The 19,950-nt window shown below is 39.1% G+C and overlaps 1 protein-coding gene across 3 annotated transcripts in view; it reads left to right on the forward strand.

Moving 5' to 3' along the window:
• The first annotated feature begins 3,734 nt into the window (after positions 1-3,734).
• mvb12bb (multivesicular body subunit 12Bb) overlaps positions 3,735-19,950 on the forward strand; it is a 40,771-nt gene continuing 24,555 nt past the window's right edge. For all 3 annotated transcript variants that reach the window (XM_072682072.1, XM_072682074.1, XM_072682073.1), the window contains exons 1-6: positions 3,735-3,809; positions 5,996-6,111; positions 11,007-11,114; positions 13,915-14,014; positions 15,904-16,033; positions 16,300-16,404. In XM_072682072.1, the coding sequence (XP_072538173.1) occupies positions 6,004-6,111; positions 11,007-11,114; positions 13,915-14,014; positions 15,904-16,033; positions 16,300-16,404 (551 nt within the window). In that variant the 5' untranslated portion in view covers positions 3,735-3,809; positions 5,996-6,003. The remainder of the gene's footprint in view (positions 3,810-5,995; positions 6,112-11,006; positions 11,115-13,914; positions 14,015-15,903; positions 16,034-16,299; positions 16,405-19,950) is intronic.

Genomic DNA, 19,950 nt, shown 5'->3' on the forward strand with positions numbered 1-19,950 from the left:
TGATGCTCTACTGACTGTAACAGAGAGTATAGCGTGCCTGTTGTTGCTAGTTTGGGCTCGGTGCGCTGCTAACTGCACTATGTAGCATTGGTGAAGCGGGCAGGTCAACGCTTGCTAACAAGAACTGTGTAATGCATATATTTGTGTCATGTTGTGTAAAAACTTGTAATATTACTCTACTGCATCAGTGCACATGCGCTCTACACATTCCATGACTTTCGATTCTGTCTTGAAAGCACAAATTCCACTTCCAGACTGTAGGTGAAGACCAGAAGCAAGAAATATGAATTCTCACGTAAATAAATTCTCACATTAAATCATGTACATCCTAAACTCTTGCTTAAACTCGTGCTTAAAAGGTGTTTCTAAATCTAAATGTAAAACATTGCTTGTTTAGGCTAACATTGGTAGTGTATTTTCTCTTTTTTTTACAGACAGTTTTAAATTGTGCTGTTATTTCAACCATGTTATCTTTGCAATGTTTGCTTCTTTTCCACTTTTTCATTGAACTAATTAACTAATGTTTTAAGTATGTGTATGTATTTCTGTATGCCAAATGCTATATAAATGTCTATAATAAATACACATCACATATACAGATTACATAATGTTAGATATACACCTTGACACACCTTGTACCATGTTTTTGTTGTTATGTAAGCTAAAAAATGCACAAAATGGACAAAAATGACAACATGCTGTCTAGTACATGTAATCAGTTCGCAATCACTTCGTAAATAAGAAAGTTTTCCAATAGGAATGCATCTCGATAATTTTTTATGACTTTATACATAGATAATATTTACTAGTTTTAGATTATACACATTTTTGGTTTGCACCCATTGCAGACACAGATGTGCAAATGCACACACTCAGCTCTTTGGAGCTGATAAACATGAACCTACTGGCACCATGCCAAGTGCGAGGTTGCCAGCACTGAACTGTGGAGCAGTGGAACTGTGCTATCTGGAATGGTGATGCTCCACCCAATACTTGTACAATGAGCTGGGGAACTCGGAGATGAAATAGGGTAGTGATCATCCAATATCCTAAACTCACTAACTCTCTTGTCGCTCTAACACAATCAGCAATGCTTCAAATTCTAGCCGAAAGCCTTGTCTGGAAAGTAGTGACCGTTCCACCAAGAAAAGCAGAATCATTTTTAATACCCCTGATTTTGGAAGAAACAATGAATTAGCAGGTATCCCAATATTTGTTGCCATATAGTGTAGCTATTTTGTAGTGTTGTGAACGCTCTATGATTTTATTTTCTGTAATGTGTGTGCATTAGCCTACTCTTCTTGGTTTTGAAGGCTCTACTGGTTTAAAACCAAAGTAAGCCTAGCGGTGTTCCCGCAGGTGAAAACTGAGCAGTTTCCAACCAGCCATAATTCAAGGATAATAGCGTGACAGTAGCGTACTTACCAAACATGATTTTTAAGAAAATATGCAGACAACAGACAAAAGTCTAAACTGTTTGGTTACCTCATGAGAATGTTCCTTACTGCTGCAAGTCCATTAATGGCCCATAGAGGACGTTGAGGGCTCTCTGCTAGAACAAAATAAAAACAAATGATCAAAACTGGATCTATATTGGAGTTTAAAATAGTCAATAACCTTTTACATATAAATACACTGTGTTTGATCCATGCTTACATTTAAACTATTAATAAGCAAGTCTCTTATTACTATTCTATTATTAAGTAATTAATAATTTTTCTGATAAATTATGTCCGGACTTTGTTTGGGGGAAATTTGTGAACATTTGTTGTGCCTGACCCATCCCTTTAAGGACTTTTTGTCTGCATTTGTCTGCAGTGTAAAGCCTTCTGCCACTCTTCTGAGACTCCTTTGCAACTGTCTCAACTTTGCGAAACAAATCCAATAAAAAACACTGATTGATGTTTACATCCAGACAATATCAATTCAACTGGATGAGTTCAGTAGACTTACTGTATACCACATAACTAGCTAAATAAATAAATGATGAATAAATTATGGTCTTTTGGTATAATTGTACTTATTTGCTAGTACGCTGTTGGCTTGATGAGCTAGTTAGCTGCTTGTGTCTGCTTTGTTAGCCTGTTATGTTGTGACATGCATTGTTAGCTAATTGATTTTGCCTTCTCTTGACATTAACCTATACAAATGTGAAGATTAAAATTATTTTTTACAGATAGAACAATATGGCTAACTGGGTCAAGTAGTTGATATGAATGATAAACTGGGTTTCATATTTTCTCTTGTTACAATCTGCAACCAGCAACTAGCTGCATGATGATTTCTCCATATAAAAGAGAAAACATTAGTTCTCAAGCAGTAGTTCTCAATTCTGGTCATTGAGTATCCCTCCCCTACATGTTGATGCCAACTAATAAGATAAGATAAATAAGCTTTCCATGGGTCTCCTGTGGTTGGTGTGGCGCAACAGATAACACCACCTGCCACTGAGCTACCACACCATGTGGGAGACAGGGGTTAGATTCCCGGTCTAGGTGACTATGCTGCGCTACACCAGTAAGAGTCCTAACAAGAATCCTAACACTACATTGGCCCACCTCTGTAATACGAGTAACCTTGCAAGTTGCTCTGGATAAGAGCGTCAGCTAAGTGCCATAAATGTAAATGTAAATGTGGACGTGTCAGAGTAGAGAAAATTCTCTCCAGCAGGATTGAGAGCCACTGTATTAAGCCAACTGTTCACTAAACAAGGGTCAAAGTAAAATGCAATCTGTATATTTATTATTATGCACATCAGATTACAACATTTGTGTCAGAAATCCAAATTACAACTGTTGATTATTATAATGATCAATACAACATTATACTCTGCAACAAAAAGAAGAATGTTTACATGCAGCATAACTCTTATGGTGCAAGATGAGGTTTACCACTGCACATACATACTCACTCTGACAAGCACCATATGCAGCTCACTTACTGTCTGCCATTTCTTTTCCAGGCTTTTGGGTGGTTTGGTTGTGAGCCAAACTGACAGAGCTGGTCTCAGCTGAGGTGGCCTCTATTAGTCTCTCTCTGACACGCGTGCAAAGAACAGTAACGATGGCCGCCTGCTCTGAGTCATGGTCATTGATTCATTGTCAGTTTGTCATGAATTATGATGAGCATAAGAGGTCTCATTAGCTTATTATGTTCATTAAATCTTGTTTAGTTCCTGTGCACTTGATCTCATTCGGTGCTATTAACTCCAACTGGCCATTGTGCCATTGTTACAGATCATGTGCACTATAGTCTCTCCCTCTCTCTCCCTTTTAATCCTTTCAGGTGAATGACAGAGAGAAATCCATCACTGTAATGGCACGAAATGGCAGAGTGATGTGTTCCCAACACACAATTAAATATGGCCTAATGCAAAAGGCCATCTGATATGTGATCTTTCATGCAAAGACTACTAACTTATTTGTTTGTCTTCACAAATAAACACCCCCCATCATACACAGAAGTAAATATTCCCTGCTGAATAAATCTGAGCAATGCAGTCATGTAAAGGACAATTCAGAATTAGAGCACAGACATTCAGTTAATGTGCTGATATTAAGTTTGGACCAAACAAAATAGGGTTGCTTCTTTCCCCTAGTTACATAATATTATTATTATATTATTATATATACATATGTGTGTGTGTGTGTGTGTGTGTGTGTGTGTGTGTGTATTTTGTTTCACCGGTGTCTAGGCTCCTAGGTAATCATTTGACAACTTAGTAGACCTGCAACTGCGGAAGTTATCGATAGGTTCTAAAGTCCAGCATCGCACATGGAGGTACATTTCTGATTCTTCTGCAGCTTAAGGTAAACTCAAGAAACCAGTCTTTCAGGTTAAGTCTTTTACCTGTAATTGTTCTCAAGTCGTAACATTAATTGATATTTTCATTTGTAAAATATAGCTTAGTCTGGTTATTTTTATGAATACATGTTGACTATTAGGCTAGCTAATCGGTTAGGAATATAACAGGTACTTATCGTGTTATTGGCTTTTGTGTTAATGTAGTAGAGACTAAAAAATATTGTACATAAAGTGTCAAGCAGCAGCATGTCTTTTGTTTCCCTACCTTGTCGAAATGTCCAACCGTAGCTCCACACTAAACTTTGAATACGTATGATGAATCTCCAACATGCGTTCCACACCGAGTGTGTGTAGTTAGCTAGTATACCATGATTATACAGTGCGCAAGCGCAGGAACACACGGTAGGGCCGCTACCTGTGCAGCACATACTATTAGAAGACTTGTTTTTTGGCTAGTCAGAAATCAAGTGATTCATCGTGATATGTAAAAGAAACAGTAGAGCGAATATAGTGCAAACGTAGGTTGCTGATGTTGCTGTGTCCTGTTCTCTCTGTTTTAGCGTCCACATAGACTTGCATATTGTTGCACCCGTTAATGTTACCTTCGGTTTCCAGAATCTCCTGAGACACAACACAAGCCTTTGGGAAACATTAGGTTGCCAATAGGCTTAATGAATTCATGTAGGCTCATTTGACGGAAGTAGTATTTCAGGCTAAACATTTGCCAGTTCTTAAATGTACGTGTGTGTTTCTTTGTGTGTGAATGTAACCCTTCGGATCACTTTATTGTCCCCGATGCATTTGCTGTGAGCCTACGCATTAGGCCGTGCCCCCTGTGTAGTTTGATGTTAAGATGAGTGTGTGTCATTAGTGCCATACTAAGTCGTCCCCAGTCTGGATTTCCAGGCCCCCATTTTTAAATTAAAGTCGCTTTGCAATCAAAAGACACAGCCCAGTTCGGGAAAAGGCCGCATTGATTAGTGCACAAATTAACGCAAGAAAGAAATCATTCTCCCTCGGTAAGCTAATTTGCTGCTCTGGGTTGGCTCTAATAAGTCCTTCCTCCCGACTTCTTTATACATGGACCCTCCGCTGGCCCAGTAAATCCTGCAGATTCAATAAGCGTAATTACTATAAAGTCGGTAAACATTTAGATTGAGCGCAATAACTGTGTCATTTACTCCAGTAGCTTGCTTTCGACATAATTCGATAAGATAGAAAAGAAGCCTCCAAATAGCCACTAATCTTTGTGTGGGCCATGCATACACATTATGCCAAGGCATACTGCGACAGAAATAGACATGCATTGATCTACATTTCCTTGAAAATGTCTGATTGCCAGAGCACAGCCTAATGACATTTACGGAGCTATCGGTGGTCTTTCATGATGACCCAAGTCTAGCTTGAAGACCAAAACATTCTTAAAAGGCCAGCTAACTACCTGCTTTACTGCATCTTATTATAGTAATTATTGTAGTTATTTTCTTTAATGTGTTCACTTTCTGACAATTATGCTACATGTTTTTCATTTTTAGAACGTTTGTTAAAATAACATATTAAAATACAGGAATCCAAGATAGAGGTTGTCTACAGCAAGGTGCTATTTCATTTATATGTGAGTCTAACCGGTGCTATTTATGTAGTTAAAAGTTTACTCCAACTGCAAGAATAAAGACCTCTCCTCTCAATGTACTAGCAGCACTTAAAGCAGTTCAGCTTCAGCCCTCTCCATATTTCAGGAGCTCATTAAAGAAGAAACAAAGGTTTGCAGTAATTAATTACCCTGCTAATTGGGCCCACAGCAGTATTATTGTCTGCGTCGGTGCAGCTTATTTAGTGTACAAATGAGGCTTTTGGCTTGATGCTTTCTCCTGCTCGTATGCCTGGCCATTAGAGCAGCGACAGCACCATCACTCAGCATCTGACACTGGGAATGCAATCCAGCACTGGAAAGCACCCATCATGGACCAGCAAACGTACACAGTTTATGGAGCATCTTGTTTCACTATCTTCCCTAACGTCTTTGTGGGTGGGTGCACATGTGCAAGTGGGTATGCATGTGTGTTTTCTTGTAATAGTTCAGTGTCATAATAGTGTCATAATAACTTGAATCCAGACCATTACATGTAAGTTGTGCAGTAAATGCATATTTCATATTCTTATCTAATGCAAAATTCTTATTTTTTACTAGGTTTAATAATGGTAGACCTTCAGGACCCATCCAGATCTATGGCAGAGCTACAGCTTGAACCTATCACTAACATTGCAATGGTGTCCAAGAAAGAAGCACCTTCGCATTACTGTGTGGTGAGTGTGTGTGGAGTTTTCTAATTGAATGTCTCATGGTACTGTAGAAATCTGCTAAAACTTTTGCACTAACATGATAACATGAAAACGATCCAGTACAGAAAAACAGTGAATACAATTTCCTCGCTGATTGCCTTCTCTGGCTGTGAATGGAGGTGCATTACTAATTCATAACGTTTGCTTTGATGATGTCGACTCTTCCTCTGGCCAGCTCTATGCTGTAGTCCTTCAGCCTTTCCTGAGGATACAGTTTAACAGGCCTCTCCGAGGAGGCGTCCCACCGAGCTTGGCACCGAAGCCCTTTGTTTGTTTAACACTCGGTTGGCACAGTCGCAGGGGTGGCTGGCTTTTTGGCACTTCAGCAACACCAAGCAATCCCACAGCACCAAGAGGGGAAACTAGGACAGCCGTATTTGGCGACCTCTGGGAACACGCCATGCTGCATTTGTTTGTGTGAGTGTGTGCATGCACACAAACGTTTCTGCTGCTATGAAGCCTTTGCACAAATGGAACTGGGAGGAAGTCGAGAAGGGCTGTTTTGCGAATCAAACAAGGCACTAAGCGAACAGTGGAACAGAAAGAGCCCATATTAGGCTTACGGGCAGCCTGCTCCCTTCCTTCATCTCTTTCCTCCTCTCCGGCTCCCTTTTCTTCTTCTTGCCCCTTCTCTTCCTGCCCCACCCCGACAAGCCCAACTGTTGTCGTCTCCGGTGGGCCTGTCTGAGGGTTGGAACAGTGCTGCGCCTTTGCCCACTGGCATTCAGGATCCGGCATGTGGCACATGGCGACAGTAGACTTTCAGAAGTTCTTTTCCGTTTGCCCTTACCTTACATCAAACACAGCAGGACCCTGATGCCTCATTTTGTTTGCACAAACAAATATGGTAATTAATTTAGAACTCTTTAATTTCTTCAAAGATATAGTGTGAATTTGAATACGTACTCTCCAAGCACACTAGACCAAATACTGGATAGGGGCCTCTCTTAGCTCTTAAAACAGCTTACATTTTTAATAGGCTGGATTCCATAAGATTTTGGAAATTAAGATTCCATTGAGATTCTGGTTTGCGTCATACAACTCCTATAGAGATTTCATGTGCACAATTTTGCTGTCTCTTATTCTACCACATACCAAAGGTTTTTAATGATGGGGAATGCCACTGATAAGCACTGAATTTATTGTCATTTTCATGAAACAAGCAACATGGTGCTATTAACATGCCAAAAGCTTTACTGTTGACAAAAGATAGATTGGATCCATGGATCCTTACTGTTAGTGCCAAATTCTTATGTTTAAAACAAATACATTTAGTTTGGTTTGCTTTTATTTGTTGAAGTGAGTGGTATTACAGTGTGTGATCACAAGAGATCTCTGAGGCCTCAAAAAGAAAGATGTAGAACCACACTATTAATTTACATCTGTAGAATATTTAAAACATCTGCCAGTACGACCAGATCAGGTTGTCCTAGCAAGTTTTGCCCAAGAATAGACAAAATGCAAAATGCACAAAGAAGTCTTCACCCTAAAATGTAATTACGGAAGCTACAGGTAGCTCCTGCCACAGTTGATGGTGTAAAAAACTCGTCATGCTGCTATTTTAAACTGCAATGTGACCAAAGCATAAAATGCACAAGACACTGTTGAATGTCATCTCTCTGTAAACCAAACAATTTTCTATTTAAATTGTACACTGATGGTAACGTGCACCAGGTGCAACATTTTGAATATGATATGTATTGCCCAGACGTACCCTTCCCACATCTGTTTTATGATGTCAAAATCAGAGTAAATGTTTTGAGAACCAAAAGGAGAATCAGTAGCCAAAATATTGTATAAAAAATATATATTTAATTTGGCATGAGGGTAGCATTTAGGGAAGCACTGGCTACCGATCAAGTCTGAATAGACATTTCACTTCAGTTTTTTTTTTTCATAGACTTTAGAGAGTTAAATCTCTTCTTCCAAACAACTGCAGCAGAAGTGTTGTTGTAGTGCTCAAACAAACATATCTATGCATTTGCATAGATTTTTTAGGCTAGGCTAGTCAAGACAACCATATTTACCATTTTTGTTGGACACAGATGGAATTTGGCATCCACCTTTAACAAAAAGGACATACACAATAGTGATGAAATATATACAGTGGGGGAAAAAAGTATTTAGTCAGTCACCAATTGTGCAAGTTCTCCCACTTAAAAAGATGAGAGAGGCCTGTAATTGACATCATAGGTAGACCTCAACTATGAGAGACAAAATGAGAAAAAAAAAATCAGAAAATCACATTGTCTTATTTATTTGCAAATAATGATGGAAAATAAGTATTTGGTCAATAACAAAAGTTCATCTCAATACTTTGTTATATATCCTTTGTTGGCAATGACAGAGGTCAAACATTTTCTGTAAGTCTTCACAAGGTTGGCACACACCGTTGCTGGTATGTTGGCCCATTCCTCCATGCAGATCTCCTATAGAGCAGTGATGTTTTGGGGCTGTCGGCGGGCAACACGGACTTTCAACTAACTTTAAAGGATTTCTATAGGCTTGAGATCTGGCTAGGCCACTCCAGGACCTTAAAATGCTTCTTATAAAGCCACTCCTTTGTTGCCCTGGCAGTGTGCTTGGGATCATTGTCATGCTGAAAGACCCAGCCACGTTTCATCTTCAATGCCCTTGCTGATGGAAGGAGGTTTGCACTCAAAATCTCACAATACATGGCCCCATTCATTCTTTCATGTACATGGACCAGTCGTCCTAGTCCCTTTGCAGAGAAACAGCCCCAAAGCATGATGTTGCCACCCCATGCTTCACAGTTGGTATGGTGTTCTTTGGATGCAACTCAGCATTCACTCTCCTCCAAACACAACGAGTTGTGTTTGTACCAAACAGTTCTACTTTGGTTTCATCTGACCATAAGACATTCTCCCAATACTCCAGAACATCCAAATGCTCTCTAACAAACTTCAGACGCACCCGGATATGTACTGGCTTAAGCAGGGGAACACGTCTGGCACTGCAAGATCAGAGTCCCTGGCGGCGTAGTGTGTTACTGACGGTAGCCTTTCTAACGTTGGTCCCAGCTTTCTGCAGGTCATTCACTAGGTCCTCTTTTTTTTCTGAAATTTTTTTAGTTGGGGTCTACCTATGATGTCAATTACAGGCCTCTCTCATTTTTTTTAAGTGGGAGAACTTGCACAATTGGTGACTGACTAAATCCTTTACAGTGACAGCGAGCACACATGCCTGGAGCAGTGGGCAGTCATTGTTGCAGTGCCTTGGCAGCAGAGAGGGTGAAGGGCCTTGCTCAGTGCTCAACAGTGGCAGCTTGCCGAGCCAGGGTTTTAAACCCACAACCCCGTCATTGATAGCGCGGTGTTCTAACCACTGAACTACCACTTCCCCAAACGCTGTCAAATCGCTGATTTAAAAGAACTAGCAGCTCTCACCTGTTTTTGCCAGTCAGATAACGTAAAGCTCCTCTCTGTCGCATGAGTAGTGTACATATTTTTTTGTTAAATTCATATTTTAAAAAGCAATTCTATATTCTGATGTCTGGCAGCTAATGCTACGACTAGCTGTGACTAGACGGCTACAGGTGCTGGGTTGCATTTTAAAAGTTTGGTTCGACTTTTCTGTCAGGTGTCTTGTGTCTTTGGTGTTGAAGAGAAAATTTCCCCAGCAGAAGTATAGGTTGAATAAGTAAATTTAACGCTGCATTCTCATGTCAGCCTGAAACATTAACAGTGGGCTTCCCACTACGCAATTTGTGGTCTGGTATGTTGATACAGTGTAATCCTGTAATAAAACTAAATATTTACAATATTTTACTGTAATGTGGTGACTTCTCTATTGTTCTACTGGGTTTTACTCAGTCAGTTGATTTCTGTCCTATGTGAAGAATTTTGTGTTTGTGTTTCTGTTTGTGTTTATTATTCATAAATTAGTATTAAATTATTGTATTTTTTGTTTTTGTTGCTGTTTTTAAAAATAAATAAGCCATAAGTGACCATCCAATACGTTAATCAAGGCAAAAATGCTTTATTAAATTAGTGACTCTTCTCTCACAGTCAGTATATGCCACTAGCCACTAGTCTAAACAAAAACGCTAAGAGCCTTATTTTGATTAGGTAGCCTATCTTCATATTCTTCTTTCTTTTCCCCTCTTTTCCTTCGGCTCCCCATGTTACTGTCCCTGAGCACTGTCATTCTTGGCGTGTAGCATTGACCTGTCTGGCTGTGGCGTGGCAGACTGACTCCTCTGGTGCCAGGTTCCTACTCTGCTTGACTTGGGTTGCACAGCACCGGCCCTTTGTTTACGCTGACAGGAGGTGCAGGGCACTGACCTGGAAAGAGTGGCCAGGATGGGTTGTCTTGTAAGAGGAGGAAAAGAGGCGGGGGGGGTATGGTTGATGTATATACTCCTTCTGGGAGTATTTACTTCAGGCAAAGACCACTGGGGATGGGGATTTCATCCCTCTCATGCTGTCTAGCTCTGTGTTTCCCTCTGTCTATCAGTCCATTGGTTGTTCTTTCTCTTAATCAGGCCGTCTACCTTGAGTTTCTCCTAGTGCCTCGACAAACTCTGCTCAGCTGAACGTTCCTATTTCATCCCTCCAATCTCCATCACTGTCTCTAGCTTTCTCAGGTCATGTCTAAACCAGTCTCTCATGGGGGTGCTGGTATTTGTAGTACTTTTGGAGGCTCAGCATCCTTTTCCACTTGTACAGGGCTCTAATGAGATGGAGCAAGAATTTGCGTGCAAGTACGTGTTAATTAAGGCAAGTATGCGAAGCAGCGAGAGGGAAAATAAATTGTGCACGATCCTTCCATACATTAACTTTATCCCACCTCAACGCATGTTCCTTCCTGTTGTTTTTTTCCCTCTCCTTTACACGTAGGTTGCACAAACAACAGATGGCTTCGATGCCGACCTGTGGAAGGATGGCATATTCAAATCCAAGGTCAAGCGCTATCTCTGTTTCACCCGCGCCTCCTCCACTGAAAACGTAAGTGAAATGTGTACATTCAACTCACACACACAGCACAGGCCCTCTCAAATGCACACACGCTCAGAATGCTTTAGGCAGCGGTTGCTCTGGTAACATCCGTCCCTCATTAGAGCTCTGATTGGACGTTTGATCACCAGTGCCTCCAAAATGCTTTTTGACTTTTGAAGCTGACTATCTGTACCGAATGCAAATACTGCTGTGAATTTGGAATGAGTAGAATTTAACCACCACCTTGATGTACGATACCCTTTTAGGCCTCCGTAAGAAATTTGTTTATGATCCGCCACACTCCCTGAGGAATTTGGTCTATGATTATTCATAAATGTTCTCTGCTTTTGTAGTTTGGGATTTTGTTTTCATTCAATTAACCTGGTCCCAGCAGAATATCTAAATACTTCCCTGCAATTCATCAAAGAGGATGAACACATCCAAAAATGTTAGTTTTTTAAACAGGAGGATTGTTGTAATGAAAAATGGCACATCAAACAGCCACATCAATATGGCGGTGGTACCTGTTTTAGTTGAGACTGAGGGATGTCGCTGTGTAGTAAAGCTACCCTAGTTTTCTCCTCTAGTTGTTGTGGTGTCTTTTGTCTTTTATACAGTTCAAGTTCTCATGTTTTCATGATATCTCATTTAATTTATTTGCAAAAACATTGTGCATCCTGAGATTGTGCTAGTAAACTGTAAATGATTTTTAGCAAACGTTTTAGCACAATGTACTTTACATTAATATGAACTACCTTGTGCTCATCTTAGTCCTCCTGTTCATGCTCACATTCTCTAATTTCATGTTTTGGTGCCAGTGACTGAATTCTGTTATAAATTGCATGTGAGAAGTCAAGGTAGATGTACTGCAAGGCCGGTTTGGTGCAGTGTGTATATTTACTGTCACTTTTCACACTTCTACTGCTATTTTCAGCTGTACTGTCAGTACTGTGAATACTTCATTATCGTGCATCCCCTTTTTATGACTATATCATTATTGCTCCTCATAGCTTTAAGTGGCAGTTTTGAGGGATCCCTTTACTAATATTGGATCAATGTTCTTGGATTATGTCAAAAATAACGTTTGTATTTCAAAACTCATTTTTTGGATTACTCAGTTTTATTAAATAGAAGATATTGGGAACTGTACTGGCATGCAGCATCAGGGATGCTGTATAGGTTAATAATTGTGTGTCCAAATGTTTGTAAATCGCACCCCTTGCTTACACAATGTAAGTTGCTGCCTATTTCCTAGTGTCCTGACCTTATTAATGTTCTTGTCACTGAATGCAATTAAATCCTCACAGCAATGCTCATAATAAAAAAAAGCATTCCCTGGACAGTAGAATCAGTTACTGCAACAGAGAATAATCAAAAAAAAAGAATAGACTCTTTTTTATTTATTTTGGAGAACAATAAATATGATCATTTATTTCTTTATAGAAATTATTTATTTATATTTATTTGAGCCCTGCAGATCGATGAGATTGTTCAAAAAGTGACATTGTTGCTTACTGTTACTGGCCTGACCTGCCCAATCCCTCATTGCTTGCCTGTTGATCAGGTTCAATCAGAGCTGTGGTTTTAGTATGTATCACACCAATCCTCTCTCTGTTGCTGCTGCCTAGTGTCTTAAAACGTGTGTCTGGACTGTTTTAAAGTCCCTGACACTAATAAAACATGACAGCGCCATCAACAAAGGCTATTTTGTCTGTCAATCAAAGTGGCCCCCACTGTAATTGTCTATGACAAAAACAGATTCTACAAAATTAGCCAGTGAATTATGTGGTGGGAAGTAAACAGTTTGTGATTTATCATACTCTGGGTTGGAGTTAGATGGCCTTTTGTCAGGTCCTGATGGGAAAATTCTCTCTTGCATCTTAAAAGAAAAAGAAAAAACGAAGGAAAGAAAGACATGAAAAAAAGCATGCACATAGTAATAACATTCATCCATATTCCTGCCCGCAAGTCAAGAATAAAAAACTATGAATAAAAAATGCACTGGTCTGTACTGGTAATAACTGCAGGGCAACGATGGCGACGGCATCTAGAACGTCGGCCTCGTCAACGTCACGCCACGCTGGCCGCGTGCTTTCAGGGGCGTCACTGGATTATTGCAATTTATTACCACGAAAAATGGAAGCATAATGAGCGTAGGCTGGGGAGGCTGAGGGAAAAAAGTCATGCTTGAAAATGTCAACTAAACAGCTCCTGATTGTTTTCAACTGCTCCCTGTTCTGAAAGGCAGGCAGTTTGGCCTGCCACGGCAGGCTTGGGTACTGGTCTGCCAAGTTGGGAAATGATGGCTAGTGCACGGATGCTTGTGTACTTGAAAAGAAGCAGTGATTGTGCTATTACTTGCTGTCGGTCAGGTGTACATGTGAGAAAGAGAGTTAGTGTGTGTGCATTAGCCAAAAGAGTGAGAAAGGCTATTATTTTTTTTTATTTAAAAATTTGCATTCTCAGTGTATTTGAATACATTTTTGAAAACAACTTTGTTATAAATACTTATATACTTATACTTATACTTAACTTATAACTAATTCCTAAACCTTTTCATTTTGAAATGTAATTGTTTTAGCATGAGGTATTGTTTTTCTTTGCTCAACACAACATCTGAATGGCCAATCAGCTACCCTGAACGTGTAAATCTCTTTGCAGTGATGCTCTGATGGTACTAGATGCATGTCAGTGTCTAAGCAGATGTCATCAAAGTAGATGTCACGGAAGAAAAATCTTAGTGAGCCAAAATTGGCCTGAGGGCCAGTTTGGACAGCTCTGGTTTTAACACTCCTTCTCTCCTCTGCAGCAGACCCAATTAGGAAATGTTCTGGTGGATATGAAGCTTACTGACCTGAAGGACACACTGCCAGAGGGCTTCACACCGATTCAAGAAACTATGGACACTCGTAAGTTCCATAGATGCCCATATCATTGCACATTTTTCCTATATCCCTTCCTCTGTAACAGCCATTGTACTGGGGGACATTTCCTTTCAGGACTGAATGTGAGTGTTTCATGGGTGCAGGTTTAGCATAATTTATGAGGGTGCAAAAGAATAAAATAAACATTTTGCCCCGGAGGTAGAAGGAGAGAAGAACGATGAGTCATTGTTTATCTCTGCCTGAGCCTGGCTTTTCTTTATGACGCACTTATTTATTTATGTATTTATTTGGAAAGAGCGCAAGTGGATGGTGGTTATCTAATATTAATGAAATGCATTCCCCCGATGCTTTAGTGCTTTTTGAGTGCTATGTATTTCTCTCCTCTCCTCTCCTCTCTTTGTGCCTTTGAGAATGTAATATTATTTTGCCATTGAGAGTGAGGACAGCATGTTTATTATTTTCATTATTATTGCATTTATGTAGCACTCGCCCCATGCTGCTTTAAAATGAATGGGATGGGCTCAAAAGTAATATGAGCAGGGCTGGCTTCAGGTTCCACTGGAATGAATAAAAAGATGAATAAAAAGAGTAAAAGTCTTGTTGGGCTATGCTTTAATGCAATGGTTTTATTGTGTGAAACCATGTTTAATAGATATATCAGGCACTTCTAAATTGCTATTTTACCGTCAGTCAAACCACAAGCTATTTTCCGCAGGCACGCAAAGTGATGAAGATATCCATTGCTCACTGCAAATGTAGTTTTTACAATTATGACCCTCTTTTGTTTATTGATAATATGTTAAGTTTCAACATTTATGGTATTTATTTTTGTTTTCAAATATTAAAGATTTAGCCTTATTCAGTGTAACCCATTGAATATGATTGGAAATAATCACTGAATTTTATATAAGGCTTAAGGACTTATCGACTTAGTCAACTAAAATCTACTTTTTTATTATGCAAACACAATACATAATAAATGACAATACAGGACAAACTAAGTCTCATTTGCTACTTCACGAACATCCAAATAAAGAAATAAGAGCAATTAAAAACCCCACAATGCACAATATTCATAAGAGCATCATTGTAAAGAAGGTCATATAATAGAGGAATCTTTATTAATCAGATTTATTAATCTGAATTGTCTTAGTTTGGATAATACTTGAGAAGTAATTTATTTTCAGTCAAAAGGAGAGAGAGGGTTGGTTTAAAAACAGAGAAATGTAGTTTGGGAATAAAGAATTTGCCAAGTATAATATGAAAGTTGGCATTGTGTGTTTGTTACGCTTTCTATGATAGTAATTCCCTGAAACTTGTCTTAGAGCTGCAGTGAAAACATATAGAATAAGCAGCTGTCTGTCACGTGAACCGAGCATGTAGATAAACTCGTTACATTCTGTAAACACATCTGCAGTGACATCACTTTTGTTGTGTAAGTGGAGAGCAGAGTTCTATTAGCGCGAGAGATAGGAGGCTCATATGGAAACGGGCTGAGTTTAAAAAGAAGACGTCCACCCAGAGATGTTGTAATTGAGGAGACTGGTCACTGGCTGAAAAATAAATGGGAGTTCTCGTAACGCTCGATATGGTGCCTTTTTACGGATAAAGTCCCACCCTTTAACAAAAAGAGGCAATCATCTTGCTGTTTATGGAGAAAGTCCAGCCCTTTAACAAAAAGAGCCAATCAGCTTGCTGGTCACGGATAATGCCCCACCCTTTAACAAAAAGATAATAAGCAATTTTTTGTTTTGAAAATGAATGGATTATCCAAAACAGTCAAAATAGCTACTACAGAGCATACAATAGTACTATATGCTATATCCACATCTTTTGTATAGAAAGTCAATCTCCTTTTCTGTCCCTCTCTCTGTCTCTCTTTATCTTTCTTTCTTACTTACTCTGTCTCACAGATGAGTTAGCTTTGAGGAGGAAGAGGATGTGTGTGAAGCTGGTCCCGAGACACAGTACTAACACAGCCATATGTGATGTGCTCATTCAGAGCAGGTCAAAACAAAGTGCTGCTAACTACACATTTATAGGGTGAGTTTGTTGGGCCTTAGCTTTTACTGTGTAGCTTATATAATCTATAATAGCTTTTGAATTATTATCCAGACACACTTTGAATGTAACCTTACTCTGCAATTATGATTTTTTTTTTTTTAATCCTTATATTAATGGATGAAACAATGTTATCCATCAGCTATGTATTGCATAGATCGACAGTATTCTTTGGCTTTAACTAAAGGGTAAAAGAAAACATTGTTTGAAAAGAAAAGAACATACATATGTTCAATGTCTCTCCACAGAGAGCTGAATGGAATGACGATTTGGTATCTAATGGGACAAGTTGCTCAGACAAATAGTGCCCCCTATAACATGCCCTCTATTCACCAAACTGTTCCAGACTCCAGGTTGGACACACACATACACAAACTATGCCAAATACACATTCTCATTGCATTCTAAGCCTATATAAAGGGACACTGTGAGACATATCTGTAAAACCAACAGATATACATTAGAACTATTGAAACAAAATTAGTTTTGCATGAGCAGATAAAACATTATTACCTTACCTTACCTCGCATAAATAAAGATTACAGTGGGTTTTACTTGTTATAATACTGTATGGAAAGTGGAGAGATTGAATATATATATATATATATATATATATATATATATATATTATATATATATATATATATATATTATATATATATATATATATATATTATATACATTGTTTACAAGGAAGTAGTTCATACACATGAACTAATTAATGTTTGTTTAACTTCCTTGGTAATATATAGTGTTTAGGCTTTTTGGTGTAAGAAAGCAAAGGGTAAATAATGAATAAATGACCATCAATTATAATTTCATTTTAAGTACAGGGTCAGAACTAAATCATCTGAGTTTTTAAAGAATGACAGATAATCAAGTGAGAACAGGTGTAATTATCTAGAGACACACATGCTGCTATCCTTTAATATGTCCTTCAACACCCACCCACACACACACACACACCAGTCTGTATGCCTGAAGGGATGACTGAGAGACTGTGACTTTGTACTCTATCCAAACTCAACAATTTAATTATTAATGAGCAGGAAGTGGGTAGAGGTTTTCTTCGTAAACCATAAATAAACAACCAGGGCTGTTTGGGATGGGTGTTTGAAGTGGAGGTTTTAGTTATGGCATTTTGAATGCCAGCTGTGGCATGCCAGACACCCTGGCATGTTTTAGGTTACATCCAACTGCAGTGGAGTAGAATCAGTCAGACTTCTAGAGATTAACTGGAATATTGTTAGTGTGTCTTCTGTTCAGTTTGTAATCAGTAAACAATTGTGTTCCTTGGAGTAAAATAATTGTGGCCCTGTGTTTTGTGCTTATAGTAATATATAAAATGGGATTTATGGGTTTTCTAATTAGTGTGGCTGGAATTAGATCTACTTTTAAGAAGTGACTGACTATTACACTACACAACCTCACTCATGTGAACTGTGAAAAATGGACAGTGCTCTCACTTCAGGTTTTATTTTGCTGCTTGCGCTTTGAACTTGGTACTGTACAAGAGAGCAGACCTTCAGAATTACACTCTGGCTTCACAGTTTAAATAAAAGCCTTTGTAAGACCATTTCATGAACGACTAGTGAGTGTTTGATGTTTCTGAGCTGTCCTGGAGAGCCTCGCACTTTCACGTCCTGCCATCCCATTCTGTTAATCCGGCTCTCTTTTGAAGCCTCGTTTCAAGCATGAGAGATGGAGGGGTAAGAATAAATTGCACCTCTGAGTGAGGACCCCTGGCCCTCTTTTGATTCCTGCTGTGATCACAAGCTGTGAGGTTTTTTATTAATATTAAAATTCATGCTTCTGCTTGAGATGCTCAGTTAGGTGTTAATTTTCATCCAATATCTTGGATCTGGGAAAGAAGTATAAGACTGTGATTAAGGTAACATAAGGCAACAGAGTAGTTATTTGTAATATATTGTGGTTGCTTTTTAATTTAGTAAAAGAAATTGTCGTACAAGTATGTGCTTTTGCTTTGAGCTAGATAAATACTTGCAGTACTGCTACAGCGACGGGCATAGTCTGAGAATAATAGAATTTTAGAATTTATATTTGGTTTTTAAGCCTTCCTCCATTGATTATTCCTTGTCCATAGGAATGCAGTTTATATTTCGTACATTTGTGGGAAGAGTGGTGGTTGGAACAGGATGTCAAGCATTAGTTGTGAATTTTAGTGAAAAGCAACTTTTAGCCTCAGCTTATCACAGAGAGTGTTCCCTCTGCTGTTTAGTGCTCCTGGCTATCTCAAGTTTTTTTAGTTCTTTGAAGATGCCCTTAAATCTAAGTGCCTTTTACAGTTAGAGGAAAGATGTTTTAAACATAGTCAATAAGGAATAAATGTTTAATGACCACTGTAATTTTGAATGCTGGTGCACATAAGCCCCTCGTTGCCCCAGGCAACAAGGAGACCATTCAAAGTGTGCTCTGACTACAAGTGCAAAGTCATTAAAATCTCAGTAAAATTTCAAGTATGCTGCAAGGACAACTGCTCCACCAAAACATTTTCAAAATGCATATCCTGATCTTGGCTTGAGATAAAAAAGCATGTGCATAAATTAACTGAATGCCCTGTATACAGAATGTATCAGTAGTTGTAAACAAATTATTTCTACCATGATCACTTCTTTCTCATACATTGTGGGTTTGAGGTGTGTTTGGATGTACGGTTGTTACTTAGTGATGATCGAGTCCTTGATCACTGCCTCCTCATCAATTATCGAACAGTTTCAAACCAGCAGTTGTATCCTTCAAAATTGATCGCTTCAGCTTGGTGTCAGCTTTGTGGTGTTAGAAGGCGAGATCTAGACTCATAGGTTTGGGAGAAATAGTTTAGTTTTTTTTTTTTTATAAGTCTACTCTAGAGCCTCTTCACTCCACTCAAGCTGCCGTTTGTCCTCCTGATAAAACTGTCATCCCTGCCCTGAGATCTGACCTCCAGACCGACAGCTAGCATAAATTGGTCTTGCGCTAATATTTCGGTTTCATTTTTTGCCTAAAGAACCAAGGTTTTTGACATTTCTCTTACAATGATAGGCCCCGTATACGGAAGGGAAGCTTTTTAAATCAAAAGGCAGAAGAATATAAACGTAGAGGCCAAGCATCTGTCCTCTTGTGAGCCTGTTTTGATTTTTATGATTGCTACTTTCAGGACAATGATTCACCATACGGTTGTGTCATGTGGAGGTCAATGAATATACACTGTAAAACAGCCCCTTTGTCTGTTCTGCCTTAACTGACAAAGCTTTTTTTTTTTGTTCTATAGTTGAAGCTTTTTTCATACTTTACCACACTACCTTCACTAGTTCCTCAGTTGTATTGTAAGTCACCATTTCAGGCCATGTTTTTTGTCCCTCAAAAGCATATTGTTATAAAGTGAACCAATGCCTCATTCTTCTATGGATATGACAGTGTTACGGAGGAGCACTGCTCTTTAATGTATAGGTTTTAGGTTGTGTGGATCTGTAGGTCTTGAGTACCGTGTACACTGCCACGATAAGAGTTGAAGAATGTGTGTCATGGATTCCTCTACATGTTTGATGGAGCGGCTGCGTCTCTCCTGCAAAGCATCAACTCTCTTAACAACAGCCAAGATCCCAGTCCTCGGGGAGGGCATGCGTTGTACAGTATGTGCATTGTTTTGACAGCGTCTCCAAGCGTCTACTTTTTCAGACATTCCCCTTTTTTCATTCCTGATGCTTTTTATTGTGGAAAATCCTAAAAAGTTGCAAATTTTCCTCCTGCATCAAGCAAATGCAAACCGAGTGGTGCCACCCATGATAGAATTATCACGAAAGATCTGTTGTTGTTCAGGGATTCTCCCAGCTTCTCTAGCTGGCTCGCTGTGCTCGCCGTGATTCCTCCCTTTCCGTACCTGACACGCAACTTAAAGG

Source organism: Salminus brasiliensis, chromosome 6 (assembly GCF_030463535.1).
Source record: "Salminus brasiliensis chromosome 6, fSalBra1.hap2, whole genome shotgun sequence".
In the NCBI taxonomy this organism is placed as follows: Eukaryota; Metazoa; Chordata; class Actinopteri; order Characiformes; family Bryconidae; genus Salminus; species Salminus brasiliensis.